Genomic DNA, 18,898 nt, shown 5'->3' on the forward strand with positions numbered 1-18,898 from the left:
ACTCCACAATACAAGGTCACACTCCACACCACAAGGTCACACTCCACACCACAAGGTCACACTCCACAATACAAGGTCACACTCCACACCACAAGGTCACACTCCACACCACAAGGTCACACTCCACAATACAAGGTCACACTCCACAATACAAGGTCACACTCCACACCACAAGGTCACACTCCACACCACAAGGTCACACTCCACAATACAAGGTCACACTCCACACCACAAGGTCACACTCCACAATACAAGGTCACACTCCACAATACAAGGTCACACTCCACACCACAAGGTCACACTCCACACCACAAGGTCACACTCCACAATACAAGGTCACACTCCACACCACAAGGTCACACTCCACACCACAAGGTCACACTCCACAATACAAGGTCACACTCCACAATACAAGGTCACACTCCACACCACAAGGTCACACTCCACAATACAAGGTCACACTCCACACCACAAGGTCACACTCCACACCACAAGGTCACACTCCACACCACAAGGTCACACTCCACAATACAAGGTCGCACTCCACACCACAAGGTCACACTCCACACCACAAGGTCACACTCCACAATACAAGGTCACACTCCACAATACAAGGTCACACTCCACAATACAAGGTCACACTCCACACCACAAGGTCACACTCCACACTACAAGGTCACACTCCACACCACAAGGTCACACTCCACACTACAAGGTCACACTCCACAATACAAGGTCACACTCCACACCACAAGGTCACACTCCACACTACAAGGTCACACTCCACACTACAAGGTCACACTCCACACTACAAGGTCACACTCCACACTACAAGGTCACACTTCACAATACAAGGTCACACTCCACACTACGAGACACTGATGATCGTTAAGATGTCTGATAAACACAGTAACTTATTCTTAAAACTAAACTTACGACTATATATTTTTCACTAAGTGACAAGTGTTATTGTTTTAGTGAAGTGAAGTGTTTAGTGAAGTTTAGGCAAGTGTTATTGTTTTAGTGAACTAGCACAGTGTAGTATGTGTTCTGAATGTGTCACTGAATGTGTACATCAGTCACTCTCGTCACTCTATAGTACGTAGTCACTCGTATTTGGTGTTGGTGTTGTGGGGTGAAGAGGCTTACCTAACTTGGTGAGCACTCTGGTGTGTGTTCACCTAGTTGTGCTTGCGAGGGTTGAACTCTGCTCTTTCGGCCCGCCTCTCAACTGTCAATCAACTGTTTCTACTACTACTTTTTTCCCCCACATTACACACACACACACACACACCAGGAAGCAGCCCGTGACAGCTGACTAACTCCCAGGTACATATTTACTGCTGGGTAACAGGGGCATAGGGTGAAAGAAACTCTGCCCATCGTTTCTCTCCGGCGCCCGGGATCGAACCCGGGATATGTGTGTGTGTGTGTGTGTGTGTGTGTGTGTGTGTGTGTGTGTGTGTGTGTGTGTGTGTGTGTGTGTGTGTGTGTGTGTGTGTGTGTGTCCAGTGAACCCGTGACTCAGAAGTGAGGAGTCAGAATGTGGCAGCCTCGAGTCTAGTGTCTGAGAGTGGTGAAAGTCTTCGATGAGGAAAGTGAGGGAAGGGGAGAGATGAGTGAGTCATGATGGATGAGGCTTTGATGAGTGAGTCATGGTGGATGATGCTTTGATTCGTGAGTTATAATTGATGAGTGTCAGGGGGCGTGTCATTTTGAATTACCATATTTAGGTACATCTGCACTTCTGTAGCTACCACTATATAAAGGATTATATAGTGTGTCAAAAGCTAGCTACGTGACGTAAAAAAATCCCCATCACACATAATGGTCATTAGTACAGAGTCGCGTACACTGCCCAGCGTTGGGTACATTATGAGGATATCCTCAAGAACTCGAGAGTGAACAAAGCGATTGGCAAGCTCCAGGTACCTCATATCCATGGGTCTGAATGGTCTAATGGCTGGACATTGAGGGATGTAGTGTGGGAGATCATGCCCCAGTTCCTGCTCACAGCGTTTGCACCTGGAGTGCTCAGGACTGGGAGATCCATCACCTGTAGCCACCTGCCACAGCGTGATCCAGTGACTTTGATGGATGATTTTGAAGACGATTACAGGCCTTTTCAGATAGCAATGACCAGGAGAAAAAACGGAAAACTGTGCGCAAAGTGTTAAGTGACTGACAGTGATGAACGACCGAAGAAGTATAGTGATCGACGACAGACGGGACCTGGGTTTCAAAGTTCTATACGAACTCAGCAGGAAAATCTCACTGGAAGGATGCAACAGGAGCACACACTCACTACACGAGGCTCAGGTTCATGGAAGGCAGAGGCTGTTATTTCTCTCGACATGTCAACTAACTTTTCATCAGAAGTTGGAGTGGACCGTACAATTGACCGAGGCATTTGTTGAATATGAATCATTATTTAAGGAGGGTGTTCACCGGTCCTACATAGTGGTTGGAACAGAAGAGGCAGTGGAACATCTAACGACTGACAGATTTAAAAATATTGTTTTGGTTACTCCTGAAGTCGGAATAATTTACGCTAAAGTTATTGTTTTCAAGTATCCTGAATTTCTTCATCTTAACAATAAAAATGTTGTGTGGGCTAAGAGGAACACTGTACGTGGTGAAAAACAATGTCAGAGTGTTGCCTTGTTAAAGGGTGAGGCTCCAGAAAGACTTTTTTGTGCAAGGACTTGGATACAGGAAAATGGCAAAATATATTGAGGAGCCTACATTATGCATTACGTGTTCTCGTTGGAGACATATGGCTTGGAAATGCCAGTTTGACCCCCAGATGTCGCTATTGTGGTAAAGAGCATGACTCGCGACAGTGTAGATTCAGGCTTGACAAGGGAGAAACATTTTTGCCATCTTGCTGCAATTGTCGAGGCGTCCACAATGCTGGTTTCTCTCTATGTCCCATGAAGCCCCGTGTGATAGATTCCAAGCCGGCACCCATAAGCAGGGTAAACGAAGCTCTGAAGGAAGGCAATATCATACAGCAGGAACAAGAACGAAACAGTGGAAAGACAACGACAGCCGTGCCTCTCACCCAAACCAACGTTTGAGAGAAAGGCATGGCGATGATAAAGGATAGCCTAGTGGCAGTAGGAAACGAAACCGAAAAAGTGTACCCTGGTGCACTTTGGTGATGAGGTGCAAGGCAACGTTGTGGAGTTGACGTACACAGATCATGGAATACCTCAAAAAGTTGGACAAGAGGATTGAAGCTCTAGAAAAATTAGCTATGGCAAACAGATGGTGTGTAGTCGTGAGTGAAACGGAGGGGAAAGAAAGTATGGAAGAGGATGGCGTATCACGGATGGAAGAGTCTCCGGAGAATGAACTATCCACTAGTAATGACAGTGTTCAACCCAGTGTGGTTGAAAATGTTGATGGAGAAGCTCAGAAAAAAATTGAAGTCATAGTTAAGAATAGTTACGTTTTATTGTAGTGGGTGTACAAGTGTTGAGCAAGAAGTGTCAAAATGTTGGGAGTCAGCGACCAAGGCCATATTGCTTCTCAATTACTTAAAATGTTGAGAGTCCGTGTCCAATGAGATGTCGCTTCTCAACTAATTAACAAACCGCAGCAAAGTTAAGAGTCTGATAACATAAAATGATGAAATCATAATAAGATCCTCATGTTCTAATGTTACATAGCCTGATATCCTTCAAGAATGTATTCATTGCCAAATTAACAATTAACACCAACATGGGAGGAATACAAAGTAGATGCAGTAATTTTTCCCTCTATGTTCACAGACTCTTAACTTTACTGCGGTTTACCAATTCATTTGCTAGTAATATGCTGCAGGTCAACACTCTACTAGTACTATGCTGCAGGTCAACACTCTACTAGTACTATGCTGCAGGTCAACACTCTACTAGTACTATGCTGCAGGTCAACACTCTACTAGTACTATGCTGCAGGTCAACACTCTACTAGTACTATGCTGCAGGTCAACACTCTACTAGTACTATGCTGCAGGTCAACACTCTACTAGTACTATGCTGCAGGTCAACACTCTACTAGTACTATGCTGCAGGTCAACACTCTACTAGTACTATGCTACAGGTCAACACTCTACTAGTACTATGCTGCAGGTCAGCAGGTGTACTACACTAGTAGTAGTACACTAGTACTATGCAGATCCGAATTAGGTTTGTCCAACTCAATACTTCAGATTTCTACCGTCTAATTCCGTTGTACGTCGGTATATACAATATGGTCCTCATCGTTACTGTAAGTACTACCAGAACAGGAGGATTGGCTGGTATTTTTTGATAACTTTTACTCGTGGTTATATATATACTTATATCTGTTTGTATTTCATATATATATATATATATATATATATATATATATATATATATATATATATATATATATATATATATATATATATATATATATATGTCGTACCTTGTAGCCAGAATGCACTTCTCAGCCTACTATTCAAGGCCCGATTTGCCTAATAAGCCAAGTTTTCATGAATTAATTGTTTTTCGACTACCTAACCTAACCTAACTTTTTCGGCTACCTAACCTAACCTATAAAGATAGGTTAGGTTAGGTTAGGTTAGGTAGGGTTGGTTAGGTTTGGTCACATATCTACGTTAATTTTAATTCCAATAAAAAAAAATTGTCCTTATACATAATGAAATGGGTAGCTTTATCATTTCATAAGAAAAAAATTAGAGAAAATATATTAATTCATGAAAAATTGGCTTATTAGGCAAATCGGGCCTTGCATAGTAGGCTGAGAAGTGTGTTCTGGCTACTAGGTACGACATTATATATATATATATATATATATATATATATATATATATATATATATATATATATATATATATATATATATATATATATATATATATATATATATATATAATTTATTGACTTATGGTTTAGTTTTCCTTGTTTTTTGTTCCTAGTTCTTGTTAGTCTAAGGATGTGTTCTTGTTTAGTCTGTTCACCCTTCACTGACCAGCGGACACAAGTCAGATTAAGGCTGCCCGGCCATCTAGGTTTAATAATTAGGGGTGCACAATAAACTAGCCGTCTCCGCAGCCCGTCCTCCAAACAAAGACCCAAAAGTGATACCATGCACTCACTAAACCCCAGCAAAAACTGGAGTTTGGTGGGTTTATGAATGAAAAACGGTTTACACACGACTCACAACTGATTACGTTCGAACACTTCCGGAACAAGTGCTTCACTGACGAATTTTGTTCGAACCATGACGTTATAAATGCTTCACCCACGTACTACAAATACAAATAATCGCCAACAGAACCTAAGCACCTAACTAACCTATTCTATGCCTATATATGCACAATATGATAATATATTATAATATTAATCTACATTTGAGAAAATTCCTGTTTTGAATGAACAGCATGTACAAATGTCTGAGCGCGTCTGTGGGGTCGACCGCTGGATGTAATGGACTTGCGTGGAGTTGTTGTTGTTATAGATTCAGTTACTCGGAACAAGTTCCAAATAGCACGGGCTATGGTGAGCCCGTAACTTACCTGGCACAGGAGCGGGGCAAGTAGCCCGGGCCATGGTGAGCCCGTAACTTACCTGGCACAGGAGCGGGGCAAGTAGCACGGGCTATGGTGAGCCCGTAGTGGACTTACCTGGCACAGGAGCGGTGCTGTGTGTGTAGAGGACGGTTGTTTGTTGTTTCAGATTTAGCTACTCACAACGAAGTGTCCATGTAGCACAGGCTATGGTTGCCGAGCTAGGAAATAGATGCACCTAACCTAAAGGTCGCGTTAATATTGTTGTTACCGACAATAATTTCGGTATTAGTTCATTGTTAAATGCATCCTTTACTGTAGATCTTTTTTATAAATATAAAGCTATAACAACAATATTCTGGAACCTGAAATTCAAGCTATAAATTAATTAAAACAATTATAATTAGAATGTGACTGTTGGAGATGTGTGAGTGAGCAGTCCATCCTCCGTAAATAATAGTTCTTAGAGTAACTATTTGGTCCAAAGTACCAACATGTAGTGATGGTCCACCAGGAAGTTGACTTTAGTATTATTGAATTTGGACAAACCTGAGACTTTTTTAACCGATACAGAAACATAAGACCTAACCTAACCTCTCCTAGCAGTCCTAGGCCTAATACACGCTATTTTTGGCCTACTATAGTACATATATGTGCTATACTTGGGCTAGAAATATTTCAGTTTGGTTTTAGCTTAATTTTTTCCCGGACCTAATTTTTTAATCTTAATTTTCGGATCTTAATTTTTTTTTTAATATCAATAACACAAAAAGTGATATAATGATGATGCATCACTACATATTGGTATTGTCGACTAGAAAGTTACTATAAGTACAATCAATTCAGGAGGAGTGGTTGTTGTGTGAGAGTAACTCACAGGTCTCTCTCGCTCACCATGTTGAGAGTACAGTTGAGAGTACAGTACAGCTCTCTCTTGCCTATTTATTGCCTGTCTCTACTTTCTCATCACAATCGACTTGAAAATGGTCCAGGACGGACGGAAACGTCGTCGTCCCTTCACCTTCTAGTGTGTGGTCTGGTCAACATACTTTAGCCACGTTATTGTGACTCATCGCCTGCATACAGTTATTATGGCAACCTGGGATACACTCCATACAAAACATTACGTCTCTTAATTCGTCTTCTTTTTGTGTGTGTGTGTATATTGCGCTGTTCTGGTATTTTTGAGTGAGTGGGTTGCGTGAGGCGGTGAGTGACTAAGCATGAGGCATGCTGCGGTGCCCCGCGGTGCCCTGCGGTGCCCACATCATAGTCTTGGTATGAAGCACTCCGGGTTCTCCAGAACACACTGCCACTACCAAATACTTTATTGCTCAACACACTCCTCCTCATCATTAATCATCCCACACTCATCCTCCTTGGAGGAGGAGGATGAGTGTGCTAACAGATATCTACGAAAATAGATTGTGAATTTCTATTTATTTTTATTTTTGTTTTGTGTGGCGGCGAGTGGAAATGGTGGGGTATGTGAGTAACGTATGAGACATTGGCAACGCTGCGTCTCCCTGAATGAATCAGAGAGTATTCTTGGCTCCGCTGCTACGCGGCCCCTACTCACCTTATATGAATGAATAATATAAGTTTTTAAGCATTTCTCTTGGCCATATTATATCTATATTAGTAAAATATGTGTCAGGTTTCATAGGAATTATCACCACTCTGACATGACAACATTCACCAGCACCCGTGATGCCTCCTCTTCCTCTCTGCTATGAGAGCACACTAACAATACCAAAATAACACATTCATTCCTGATGAATCACACAAGCCTTCATCTTGGACAAGACAAGTTTTCCCTAACTGGTATGTACCTGGAAGGACTGAGATCCTAGAGCCGTGTCTAAGAGGATGATAACGCAAGTATAAGGACATTTCATACGTCTGGCAGAGGGATGGGAAGTGTTGCCAACAGCTGTGATGACCGAGACACGGGCGCAAGGCCTCAGTACATACACAACTAGCGTGGTGCACGGACATACACGCTCGCTCTGTGCAATCCTCTTGAGTGCAATTGGAACCCGTTGACGGATTTACTATACTCGAGTGTTTCTAGTTGTGTGTGTGGGATATCTAGTCAACAACAGGGATTTTATATATATTTTAGTGGAAGGAATATCATGTACAACAGTAAGTAGTTTTCTTGTAGTTTGTTTACCTGTATTTTTATTTTACAAGGAGGCATTAACCTCTATAAATACAAAAAAAGTTAACTTAACAAAATCAAGCTAGTGAAGCAAATGTTAATATAATTATAATAAAGTTAACAATATTGAGATCTTAATTGTTTACTTTGTTCAGAATTATTTGAAGAAAAAAATTTGAACTGTTAAAAAACTAGAAAACTGTAGCAGTAGAGTAACTAATACAGTACTATAATAACCTTCCTGTGATGATGATGATAGTGAGTGATGATATTTTTTTTGTGGGAGGGGGGGGGGGAGGGAGGGAGGGGTGGTTTGTGGTGGTGGTGACACCTGGTGTGGTGACCCAGATCGGTGATGACGCCAGTTGGTGGTGGTGATGATGGCCAAGTTAAAAGAGTGACTCGACACTCAAACATTGGGTGGTGATGTCAGGCGTTGGTGCCACGTCTCCGTGACACGCACTGCGGGTTCCCCACGGCCCGCCACGGCATACCTCAGTCTTTCCCCTCCCACGGCATACCTCAGTCTTTCCCCTCCCACGGCATGCCTCAGTCTTTCCCCTCCCACGGCATGCCTCAGTCTTTCCCCTCCCTCACCCACCACTGCCACCTTCACGGTACAGCTCTTGCTAATAATCTTAGGCACTGGAAGGGTTGGGTGGCCTTTCAATAGACCTAATTTAATTTCTGTGGAAGAGGATGCATTTAGACTGTCAGTCTTGGGCTAGCTATGTAGCGTGGAAGTAATGCCGGATTGTTTTCAGTCTTTCGGTAAATTAAGAGTCAATTGGTTTACCAGCATCTCGGCTTGTTGATTATACATCATTGTCGACCCCTTGGAACATTCACGGTGGAGAGGTTGCTATGACATGTATTTTTTTTTTTACAACGTAATGTTGTTAAATAGCTTTAATACATATGTTTTAGTGGTGCATTCTTTTAATTAACTTCCAAAGTTAGCCATAACATTTAAATTAAATCAAAATCAAATTTAAATTTTGTATTGGGAATTAGTCCTCGGCCCAGATGCTGTTATGCAGCGCTATTTTTACCCCAGAACACTATTCGTTGGTTGTTTTACATGCAGGTCTGCAATTACTGTTATAGGAGCAGGAAGTAGAGTAGCAACTGTGCCCAATTGTCACACCAAACACGGGTCGTGTGGTGCGAGGGGTGTGTTAACTACACCGCAGGGGTCTCCCTAAATGTTTGGTAACACGGGAACTATAATAGAGAACAAGCTTTAATATAATGACTTAGTATGTCCTAAGATTTAAGATTTCGGTTTAGGTGACCCGTGATGTTGTAGTATGGTTTCCTCTTGTCTAGTTCTGGGTCATGGTTCAAGCTAAGAAAGTTAGACAAAAGTTAATTAACGTGTATGGAGAACTGCTCCTAATTCCCTGTTGAAAGCCTAAGGCTTCAAATTGCTCCCTCCCCCCCCTGGCGACCCTTGTGCAGTCATGGGTTGTAACGGTCATCAGGAAGACTGTCAGCGCTGGGAACACTTGACGCCTAGCTTACGCTCCCCTGCTCTACCATCTTATATGGTCACTCGCCCCACGTTAACGTTAGGCAGTGTATTTTACGTTTTTACGTTTATTTTACGTTATAACGTTATTTTAAAAATGCAAAGCCCAGTTCGAGTTGACTGATGTCAAGGATGGCGTTGTTATGGGGAACAGCATGGTTTAGCAATGGACGATGAAATGTGAAGATTTCCAAACAATAATAACAAGAATTTGCATTCTGCTCGAATTTTTAGTCTGAGGATGTGGTTGAACATTTCTTTAACATGGTACTTGAACTTGGCTATTAACGGTTAAATGCAATGAATAATTTGTCGTATAACTGTTAACTAAAGGAACTGCATTCTGGAAATTATACCACAAGAGCCATATGTTTGAAGCGGCTCGGCGTCAATGATCTTGTACAATTCGACAGGGGATTAAGCAAGCCACATCCCCTCTTGCTCAATGTTTTCACTTTAAGTGTACCCAAAGAGGACGTTTAAACGATTTATTACCAATGTGCATGTACTGGTATTCGGCCGTTACATGACGCAGGGGAATAACCTTTGCAACACCTTGTATATATGTATACGTATATATATATATATATATATATATATATATATATATATATATATATATATATATATATATATATATATATATATATATATATATATATATATATATATATAAAATAAATAATGTACATGTATGTATGAGTGTGTGTACATGTATATATAACATTAATAATTTTGTAACTAGCGTCAAAAAATTATTTGCTTAGCTAAACGAACTTAGAGGGTTCAGTTCCTGGACCGATTATGTGCCTCTGTAATCCTTTACACCACCGCCCACGGGATGGGTATGGGGTGCATAATAAAGAAAATTGAGAAATTGAATTGACTCATCAACACTTTATCAAATTGGCTGAAAGGAACTTTATTAAAGATTTTTTTTAAAACATAGTGCAACTTTTACCCTGTAGGAAATGACACGTAAGTTGCTGTGTATATATGACGAGTACCCATGTAATAGGAAGTCGAGTGAGTGTCTTTCGAAGTAATGTGCAATAATCAGTATAAATAGTGCCATGGTATGAGTGGGCAACCTGCTTATTTTACAGGTTTAATTTTCCAGATTTTGCAGCCTGCTAATTAGCCAGAGTTTAGCTTCATTCGAAATTTCCCGCCAGGACTATATAAAATTCCATTGTGCAAGGGGAAGGAGCATTATCGTGGCAGAGGAGTGTGGACTTTCCCACACCACAAGGCTGAGTCACTGACCGCCATGGATTACTAACGCCTCACTCACTGTCCTCACCATATGTCACGCTCTTGAATTATCCTCTCCCACCTCGGTGTGTCGTGGGGCGAGGCTTCTCACAACAGCTGGAAAGAACTTTATTCACAGAACTTAAGTGTCCTCGGCATCCGTAATAATAATAATAATAATAATAGGTCTGAGCATGGTCGTATTATTGTACTTATAGGCTAAGGAAAATTAAACTTTTTAGTTCAGTTCTTGGAAATAAACATAATCCATTCCCCAAGTCCTTTTGATTCGTTTATCTCATGAAATTACTGTTAAAGTTCGAACACGGTTAACATGACAGTTGTTTGCATTAAAAATTGCTATGTCCTTCCCGATTTTGCAGCGTGTTAATCTGCTACATAAGCAGGTTAGAATGATGTAGCCTAAAGAAGGGAAATATCACAACTCCGTCGTCTGTTTTAGAAGTGAACGGTAAATTGCTTGAGGTTATGGCGTCAGGGCCCGGGGAACAGGGGTGCGTCAGGGCCCGGGGAACAGGGGTGCGTCAGGGCCCGGGGAACAGGGGTGCGTCAGGGCCCGGGGAACAGGGGTGCGTCAGGACACAGGGAACGGGGGTGCGTCAGGGCACAGGAAACAGGGGGTGCGTCAGGGCACAGGGAACAGGGGTGCGTCAAGGCACAGGGAACGGGGGTGCGTCAAGGCACGGGGAACAGGGGGTACAAAGGAGCTCCCACCGGAAAGTACGTGTATACCAAACACTTCCGGCGCCTGTGTGTATCTGTTTCTGATCTAACACGGCTGTGCAGCGTTCTTGGTATTTGTGATGGTGGCTGTTAGATTTTTTATAAGTGGTAGCATAAGATACCTGGGTGTTTTATTGCAAGGTGTTGACTGTTTTATGTTGCAGGGTGGTGAGTGGTCAACATGCTAAGTGAAGGTCGTCGGGAGGGGCTTCGCTTGGCGCTGAACCGGTCGCTGAGTGAGCCGGGGGACGCGAGTGCTGCCGCCACCGCTAGATGCCCAGTGTCCCTTCCGCAGCTGATGGCGCCGCAGGTAGTCAGCATGCCAGCCTCGCCCTGTGGAGACAGTTCTACCATCCAGCGCTCCATACTCCTCAGGCGTGCGCGAGCTCTCGAACCCTCTGAGGTAGCGCGCAAACTGACCAAAACTAAACCCAGGAACTTCCTCCTCCTCGACTTGAGAACGTTCATCAACTATAACATGCGGCATGTTCGCAGCGCTATTAACCTCAACTGTTCCGACCGGTTCAACCGCAAACGACTCCAGCTGCGGCGAGCCTCGGTGGTCGACCTAGCGGCGTCTCCATCTGGTCGCGACCTGCTGAAGAAACGGTGCTACAAGGAGATCATCGTGTACGACGACTCCAGTACTGATTTGGAGGCTCTACCTCCACACCACCCAGTCTACCTCGTCCTCACCGCCCTTCTCGAGGACAACAGAGAACCTCTCCTCCTCAAAGGTGAGTACCTGCCTCATGGTCTTGGTTTTCATGCTGGTAGTGTGTAGCCGGGTAGCGCCGTAGTTGCGCGTAATGCAGCAGTCGCAAAGCAAGGTAGGTGTGATGGGTTAGTTTTACAAAATTAGTGTTTAGACTAAAATTGTTTTACACAACAGAAAAGGCAATTACAGACGGCCGTGTATGAAAAAAGGCAGTAAACAGGCCAACCAAAACTCCCTTTCCCTCAACTCATGGTTTCTGCAACACTTGTAACTTCACAGGAGCCTTCAAACACAATTCCAACACTTTCCCTTCTACAGCTCTGGCAGTGTGCCTGGCGTGGTGGTACTTATGTTTTTGGTGAGTCACGGAGAGAGCAGGTAACATGTTGTGGTCCTGGAGGCAAGGCACCACACGCACCCTGTGATCCAGTGTGGGAGCTTCTCTAAGTTATTCAGTCATTAGGCTTAACCGTCTTGTACAAATATTTCAATGGCTGTTAGATGTTGAATTTCTATCCAGTAGTTAATCTCTTTCTAGTAGCTGTAGTTTGCCAGAGACGCTAGTGGATTTGGAGAGTCTGGGTATATAGGGTTAAAGTGGTAGCTTACGTTCACTGGCAGCCTTAGCTTATCAAGAGCTAAGGTAACACACCTCGTAACAATTATCTAGCCACATAGGAGTCTCGTACCTGTGATAACGAACACTAAATTATATAATTTAAACTTTAATTAGCATTTTTAGTTAAGTCAGTGGAAAATTGTATTAAAGGAAGTCTGGTTTGTATTGGGGTTGGGGGGAGAGGGGGGCAGGTGTGTAGAGCAGGAAGCCAGGGTTGGGTCGGTGATGGCAGTGTTGGTGCGACCTTGTCTGGCTGCTGAGGCCCTCGCCATCTTCCTCGTCCCACCCTCCCCCAATATATACACCTGCCGGGCTCACTCATTCTCTTCCTCGTGCCTTTTTCGCCCCGATCATTGACACTTGTAGTGACTATGGGTACACGTGTGTGATAGCGATGTGTGGTCGGGGGGAGGGGGGGGGGTTATGGTGCGGGCTGGGATGATGGGGGTATGGTATAGTGGTGTTAGAGGGGAAGAGCATCATAAAGGTGACGATGGTCCACGTACACATCAGGAAGCCTCACTCGTCTGGCCTTGTAGGTGGTGGCTGCTGGGCGGGGTGTTGGAGACCTCCCTTCACCCGTGCCCCCTCCTCCCTTCACCCGTGCCCCCTCCTCCCTTCACCCGTGCCCCCTCCTCCCTTCACCCGTGCCCCCTCCTCCCTTCACCCGTGCCCCCTCCTCCCTTCACCCCTTCCCCCTCCTCCCTTCACCCGTGCCCCCTCCTCCCTTCACTAACAGTTTTCAAGGGGACAGATCAGGTGAATTCCTGGCGTTAAGGGTGATAATTGCTGCCCTTGAGTCGTCAAAGCCAATATTGCACGACTTTTCCTCAACTTGATTCGTAAGGCGATGTACGGTGCTTGGCTTGAGGCATAGTGTACGGTGCTGTGACGGACTGAAGCACGATACAGCATCTCTTCTGCTGTTTGAAGAGACAGATTTATTGATGATCAACCCTTGCGCAAGAACAGCGGTTCCTGCAGTGATGGTGCTAGCTGACGTGTGCCAGAGAACACTGGTGGGCCGCGTTATGTAAGTGGCAGCACCACTACACGAGGAAGGTGGTTGAAAGACTACTGGGACACGATAATCCCATGACGTTCATGAAGCGCCGTCACCCACTCCTGCCTTCCTCTTCCTCCTGTCTCCTACCACAGTATTATTGTGGAACACAAAGCACTCGTAGCTTGCCTCCAGCACTTTGAACTTTTGAAAAGACACTTAGGGACTTGGGCCCACTTGGTCATCATTATCATCAATCAACGCTTGTAGCAAACACACGTGCTCGGCCTTAGTCTCGTGGTGTTTGTTGAGCGTCGGTGGAGATGCGTTGGGAGATGAGCTTTGCGTAAACGACCCAAAACAAAACATACTCAACCCTGAAATCCTCAAACACTTGCAAATGTGTTTTGCGTGTGAGTAAGGGAACAACTGTTTACATCAGTCATAATGATTACCTTTTTCACGCTCGTAGTACTTGAGAGGGGTGGGGGGATTTATGTTGATTTGTGGGTTTGAAGGGGAGATTCGCCAGCAGGGTAACTGGGAAGGGGCGAGCAGCACCTGGAGTGAGGAAGGCAGCCAAGCAGGGCAGAGAAGACGTGCTTGGTTATCTCGAGATGATTTCGGGGCTTTTTAGTGTCCCCGCGGCCCGGTCCTCGACCAGGCCTCCACCCCCAGGAAGCAACCCGTGACAGATGACTAACACCCAGGTACCTATTTTACTGCTAGGTAACAGGGATATAGGGTGAAAGAAACTCTGCCCATTGTTTCTCGCCGGCGCCTGGGATCGAACCCAGGACCACAAGATCACAAGTCCAGTGTGCTGTCCGCTCAGCCGACCGGCTCCCCCCACTTGGTTTGACGCAGTCATCACCCAGGTGCTGCAGGAGGCCGCCTGCGTGTTACTCCCCCGCTGCTGCTTTTAATACTAGAGTGCTGACTAACACTCCTCACAATTTAAATGTAATATTCAATCGTGGGCTTTAGTACATTTACCAGTGACGGGTGTCTCCCTTTTCTAGGTCAGTTGTTTTAAACCACTGAAAAGTGATTTGGTTATTATTAGGAGTCACTTTGATGATTAGATTTAGCAAGACATTAGAAATGTAAGTTAATGTAGGAACATCTTCACTCCGTCCACTCAGCTGTCAGGTCCTTAGTTTGGTTAGTAAAAAAACATGCTATGTAAACATTTTGTTGATATTAAGAATAAGAAACTGCAGAGAGCTTGTCGACCCATGTGAAGCAGTTCCTATTAATATGAACCCATAACCTCACCTCTCTGACATAACATTTCTACATCTGTTGTTTGCCAACGTGTTCCATAATCCAATAAATGTAATTGCCCAATTGTTTTCTGAATTTAAACTTGTGAAGTTTGCACTCATTATATAGTGTTCCGTGTTGATGTAATTAAGGGCGATATTAACAGTAGTATGATACTAGAATTATAAATTTGTTTTTAATATAGTCATAAGGGAGGTTCCTAATACCCAAAACTAACGTTTTCATCCGTTTCTATACCTTCTAAGAGAATCTGTCCATTCTGTAGTACGGTGCCTAAAAGTGCATGATCTAGATATAGGCAAGATAACTCTGCCGACTTAACATTAGTTGTCTTGTTACCAACACGTCTTGTGATCACCAGTATCCTATTTGCATTTATTTGAACGTTTATAAATTGGTTTCTTGGTTTGTGGTTCCTACTGATCACGATGCCCTGAACTTTTCACATTCTAAGTATGAAGTTTCAGCATTGACCGGCTGATACCTGTAACTATTATTATTTCTTAAGCTTAGAATTCTCGTATGTCAGGTGAAGGTTCTTCTGTTCAGAGAACTTAACGCTTGCTTTAGAAATGTCTAAAAACTACAGCGTCTTGAGGTGTCTACTAGTTTAATTAGTTTAACGAATGAAGTTGTTGAGAGATGGGCGAAATTCACCATGTATGGATAGTGAAACGAGTGTGATCTGCGAGGCTGGTGTGGGCAGCTCTCCGTCACCCTCCAGTGACTCACTTGCAACATCACCGTCCACGACACACCCCACCACCTACACCCCCACCACCCACACCCCCACCACCACCTACACCCCCACCACCACCTACACCCCCACCACCACCTACACCCCCACCACCTACACCCCCACCACCACCTACACCCCCACCACCTACACCCCCACCACCTACACCCTGCTGGTGGAGGTAGCCTCTAGGGGAGAGACGCATCCTAGGGGTATATCTCGGGTGTAGTCGGAAATAACCCGGTCTTGAGTGTATTTCTGGAGGTATTGGTGACGTTTGAGGTAAAGTTTGTGGGCGTCGTGGGTATCCATCCACCACACCCTCCCACTTTATTACCTTATCGTATTCTTTTCTAATTTCCAGTCAGGCCCTTGTAGCATTTTTAATGGCTACAAATATCACAACAGCCTCTGATATAAGAATACTTATATTCCCGCGATTATACTGTCAAGCCTCCTCCCTCCTCCCCCTCCTCGGAGGACGTGCTGTGGGTATTTGCTTGTGTTTTGTTAATAACTGTTAATTGTCAAAGCATGGCCCCAATTATGCCAGGGAGGCTATGTAGCACTAAACTCTCTTCTTGTTCTTTTATTCGAATGTTGTGTTTTATCCAAATGTGGCTTCTTAATTGGGTATTATAAAAGTATCTTCACGTGGATATAACATAAGTAATTTGGAAACAATAACTTCTTGATTTTGCGGTAGCTAAGGATATGTCTTGCCCTATATCAGTACAGTATTGACCTTTTAATAATAGAAGTAAATCAGGCCAATAATAACGCCCATCTAGGTAAAATATTGAACTGGTTGGGTTGACTTACCACCATAAGTCTTTTGTGCCGGTCTAGTATTCTACCCCCTCCCTCTCCCCCCGCCCGCCCGCCCGCCCGCCTGGCTGTCTGGCGCAGCCACCAGAGGGCATAACAGGCGCGGGAAACCTACTTGCCGTGGGTAAAGGTCAGATGAGTAGAGTGGGGGGAAGGAAGGGGACTGCCTTACCTACCATGCATGCTACCCCCACAATTTCTCCCCGCCGGGCCACCCTGTCTTGATGCAAGCAGTCCTGTACCTTCACACGCACCTGCCTCCTACCCTATCCACATTACCCACTTTCTTTTTCGCCTATAAAGACCCTCGTCACGGACCCTTATCAAAACTGTTATAATATTCGATACACTCACCCACTTGGTTGTCTCGCCTTCTCATAAAAGTGCAACAGTCGTCTGGAGTACATGGTTGTTCTTAATGGTGGACCTTAGGCATAAATTCTTGCAGTATTTGTAATAGTGATACATAAAAGGGTACTTAAGCAGGCCAGGCCTGTGGCTACCTACACCCGTCACCCTACGCTGCCTCGCTCCTGCTAGTGACTACCACGGGGTCATATAGGGTGAACTTGTCACCCATGAAGGACATCATACCCTTAACAGCTATGGACCGGAGATGGGCATTATCTGTTCCTCCCATAACCACAGTATGATGCACTCCTACCCAAGCATACTTTAGTTCATTTATTATACCTCCAACATGCGCAGTGATGGTGAAATTGATGTAGGCATTGAACCCCAATATTCGTTTAGATAAAAATGTTTACAGCACTTATGAACTATCTGGATTATCACGTACATCGCCATTCTATTCAGTTTTGATTAGTTTAACTAAATAAATTATAGTTATGGTGACGTTATGGTAGTTTTGAGAGTGAGCTGTATTAGTTGTTGCGGCGGGGGAGGGGGCGCCTGCTCCCCACCGCTGGAGGACAAGGTGGGGATTGAAGCATCTGGCACATAAAACATTATTACATAAGAGATAAGAGTTACGACAAGGTTAACTGAGAACGTTATAAAATCTAATGTAGAATCATGTTCTATTACTAATGTAATTACTTGGGAAGTAATGAGAATTACATTACTAATATCCTAAATAATGGGAATTCCCATTACTAATGAGTAATGGGAATGGTTTAGTTTAGACAGTGAGGGCGGCGAGTGTGGGAAGGGGAGGCCAGGCAGGGCGTGAGGTCTCTATTTGTCGACTGGCACCGTCACTCGCCACCACCCAGGGCGTCATCCCTCCTCCAGGATTGCCTCTACACATTAAATGTCACCTTGGTTAAATCAAAACATTGTGTCGTTACATATACTAGGTGGTGTTAAGGCCCGCACCCTTTACCAGAAGTGTGACGTTATTGACTAATTCGAGTAACATTGTGAGTCACTGAGCACATTGTCTTGGTCGCCCAGGTCGGCGATAGAAGGGGCACATAGCGTGACTCGCCTCCCCTCAACTACACTTAGTCACTTACGTAGGCGCTGGTAGAGTGGTTACTGTTCTCTACTACCAGTCTTGGTCTTCAGACCTGGTCGCCCTATCCTCCTAATGAATTCGGCCTCTTCAGAAATATGTAAAAAAGGAAAGATGTACCTTTCTCTTGCTGGGTCTGTTATAGTGACTCAAGAACCCATCACTGAGTTAACTTATGCCCCCCTGGCCCATGTTCCGCGAGTAGGCGTGATCCATAAAATAGGTTGTAGGAACACAACACCCGGGCGCTTACATTGTCATGGTGGGGGAGGGAGAGTGACGCAGGTAATCTGCCAGGAGCGTGTCCCGTGGTCATTTACCCGGGGAGGCGGCCGCCTCTCCCCTTCCTCTACTGCAGCACAGGCTGTCATCAGCAGGCCTGTGGGGAGTGCAGGCATGCAACACCAACCCATCACTTACCGCCACCATTGCCATACGCTTCATCCTAGCCCCAGTCTCTATTATTTAAGTTACCCCAAGGATTTCATATTAGTTTTCCTTCATCAGAGTGAGGTTAGTAAACATCCTCCATTAGGTAAAAGTAACTGGGTTGTGGGCGGACAGGTAGACTGGTTCCCCACACCGTCCAGTTATCCAGTCTGCAGTGGGTTTACTTTATTTGTTGATTACGGTAAGATGGCACAAGGAAATATTATATCAATAAGGCAATGGGGAGGACGAGGGCTGCCTCAAGTCAGAACCCATTCCTAACGACTTAAAAGTTTTTCATAATGCCCTATGCCAGTATTTCATTTATTATGCACCCCATACCTATCCTACGAGTGTTTGTAGAAAAGTTAGAGGAACATAAAGTAATCAAACTGAACACCAATATTTACGGTAATTATCTGCGCACGTTCTGTTATTGATTAGGTAGTAACAGTTTAACATCTTGCAGTATTCACTGTTTAGCTTAATTGACATCAAGGTTAGTCGCATAATGGGTTTAGGGATTGAACTCTACCAGTCTGCTAAGCCGGGTTTAAAAGGCCAGT

General features: G+C 44.3%; 1 protein-coding gene and 1 long non-coding RNA gene across 5 annotated transcripts in view; one reads left to right on the plus strand and one right to left on the minus strand.

Moving 5' to 3' along the window:
- Positions 1 to 18,898, minus strand: part of LOC138372936 (uncharacterized) — a 97,098-nt gene that overhangs the window by 70,072 nt on the left and 8,128 nt on the right. The window lies entirely within an intron of this gene.
- The window catches only part of LOC123757922 (dual specificity protein phosphatase 10), a 60,403-nt gene continuing 48,955 nt past the window's right edge, over positions 7,451 to 18,898 (plus strand). The window contains exons 1-2 of one of the 4 annotated variants that reach the window (XM_045741885.2): positions 7,451 to 7,690; positions 11,400 to 11,972. In XM_045741885.2, coding sequence (XP_045597841.1) covers positions 11,417 to 11,972 — 556 coding nt within the window. In that variant the 5' untranslated portion in view covers positions 7,451 to 7,690; positions 11,400 to 11,416. Of the gene's footprint in view, positions 7,691 to 8,068; positions 8,578 to 11,399; positions 11,973 to 18,898 lie in introns of those variants that run through there. The other 3 variants (XR_011231007.1, XM_045741883.2, XM_069338726.1) reach the window with 3 other exon arrangements.

The sequence above is a fragment of the Procambarus clarkii genome, chromosome 40 (assembly GCF_040958095.1).
Source record: "Procambarus clarkii isolate CNS0578487 chromosome 40, FALCON_Pclarkii_2.0, whole genome shotgun sequence".
NCBI lineage: Eukaryota > Metazoa > Arthropoda > Malacostraca > Decapoda > Cambaridae > Procambarus > Procambarus clarkii.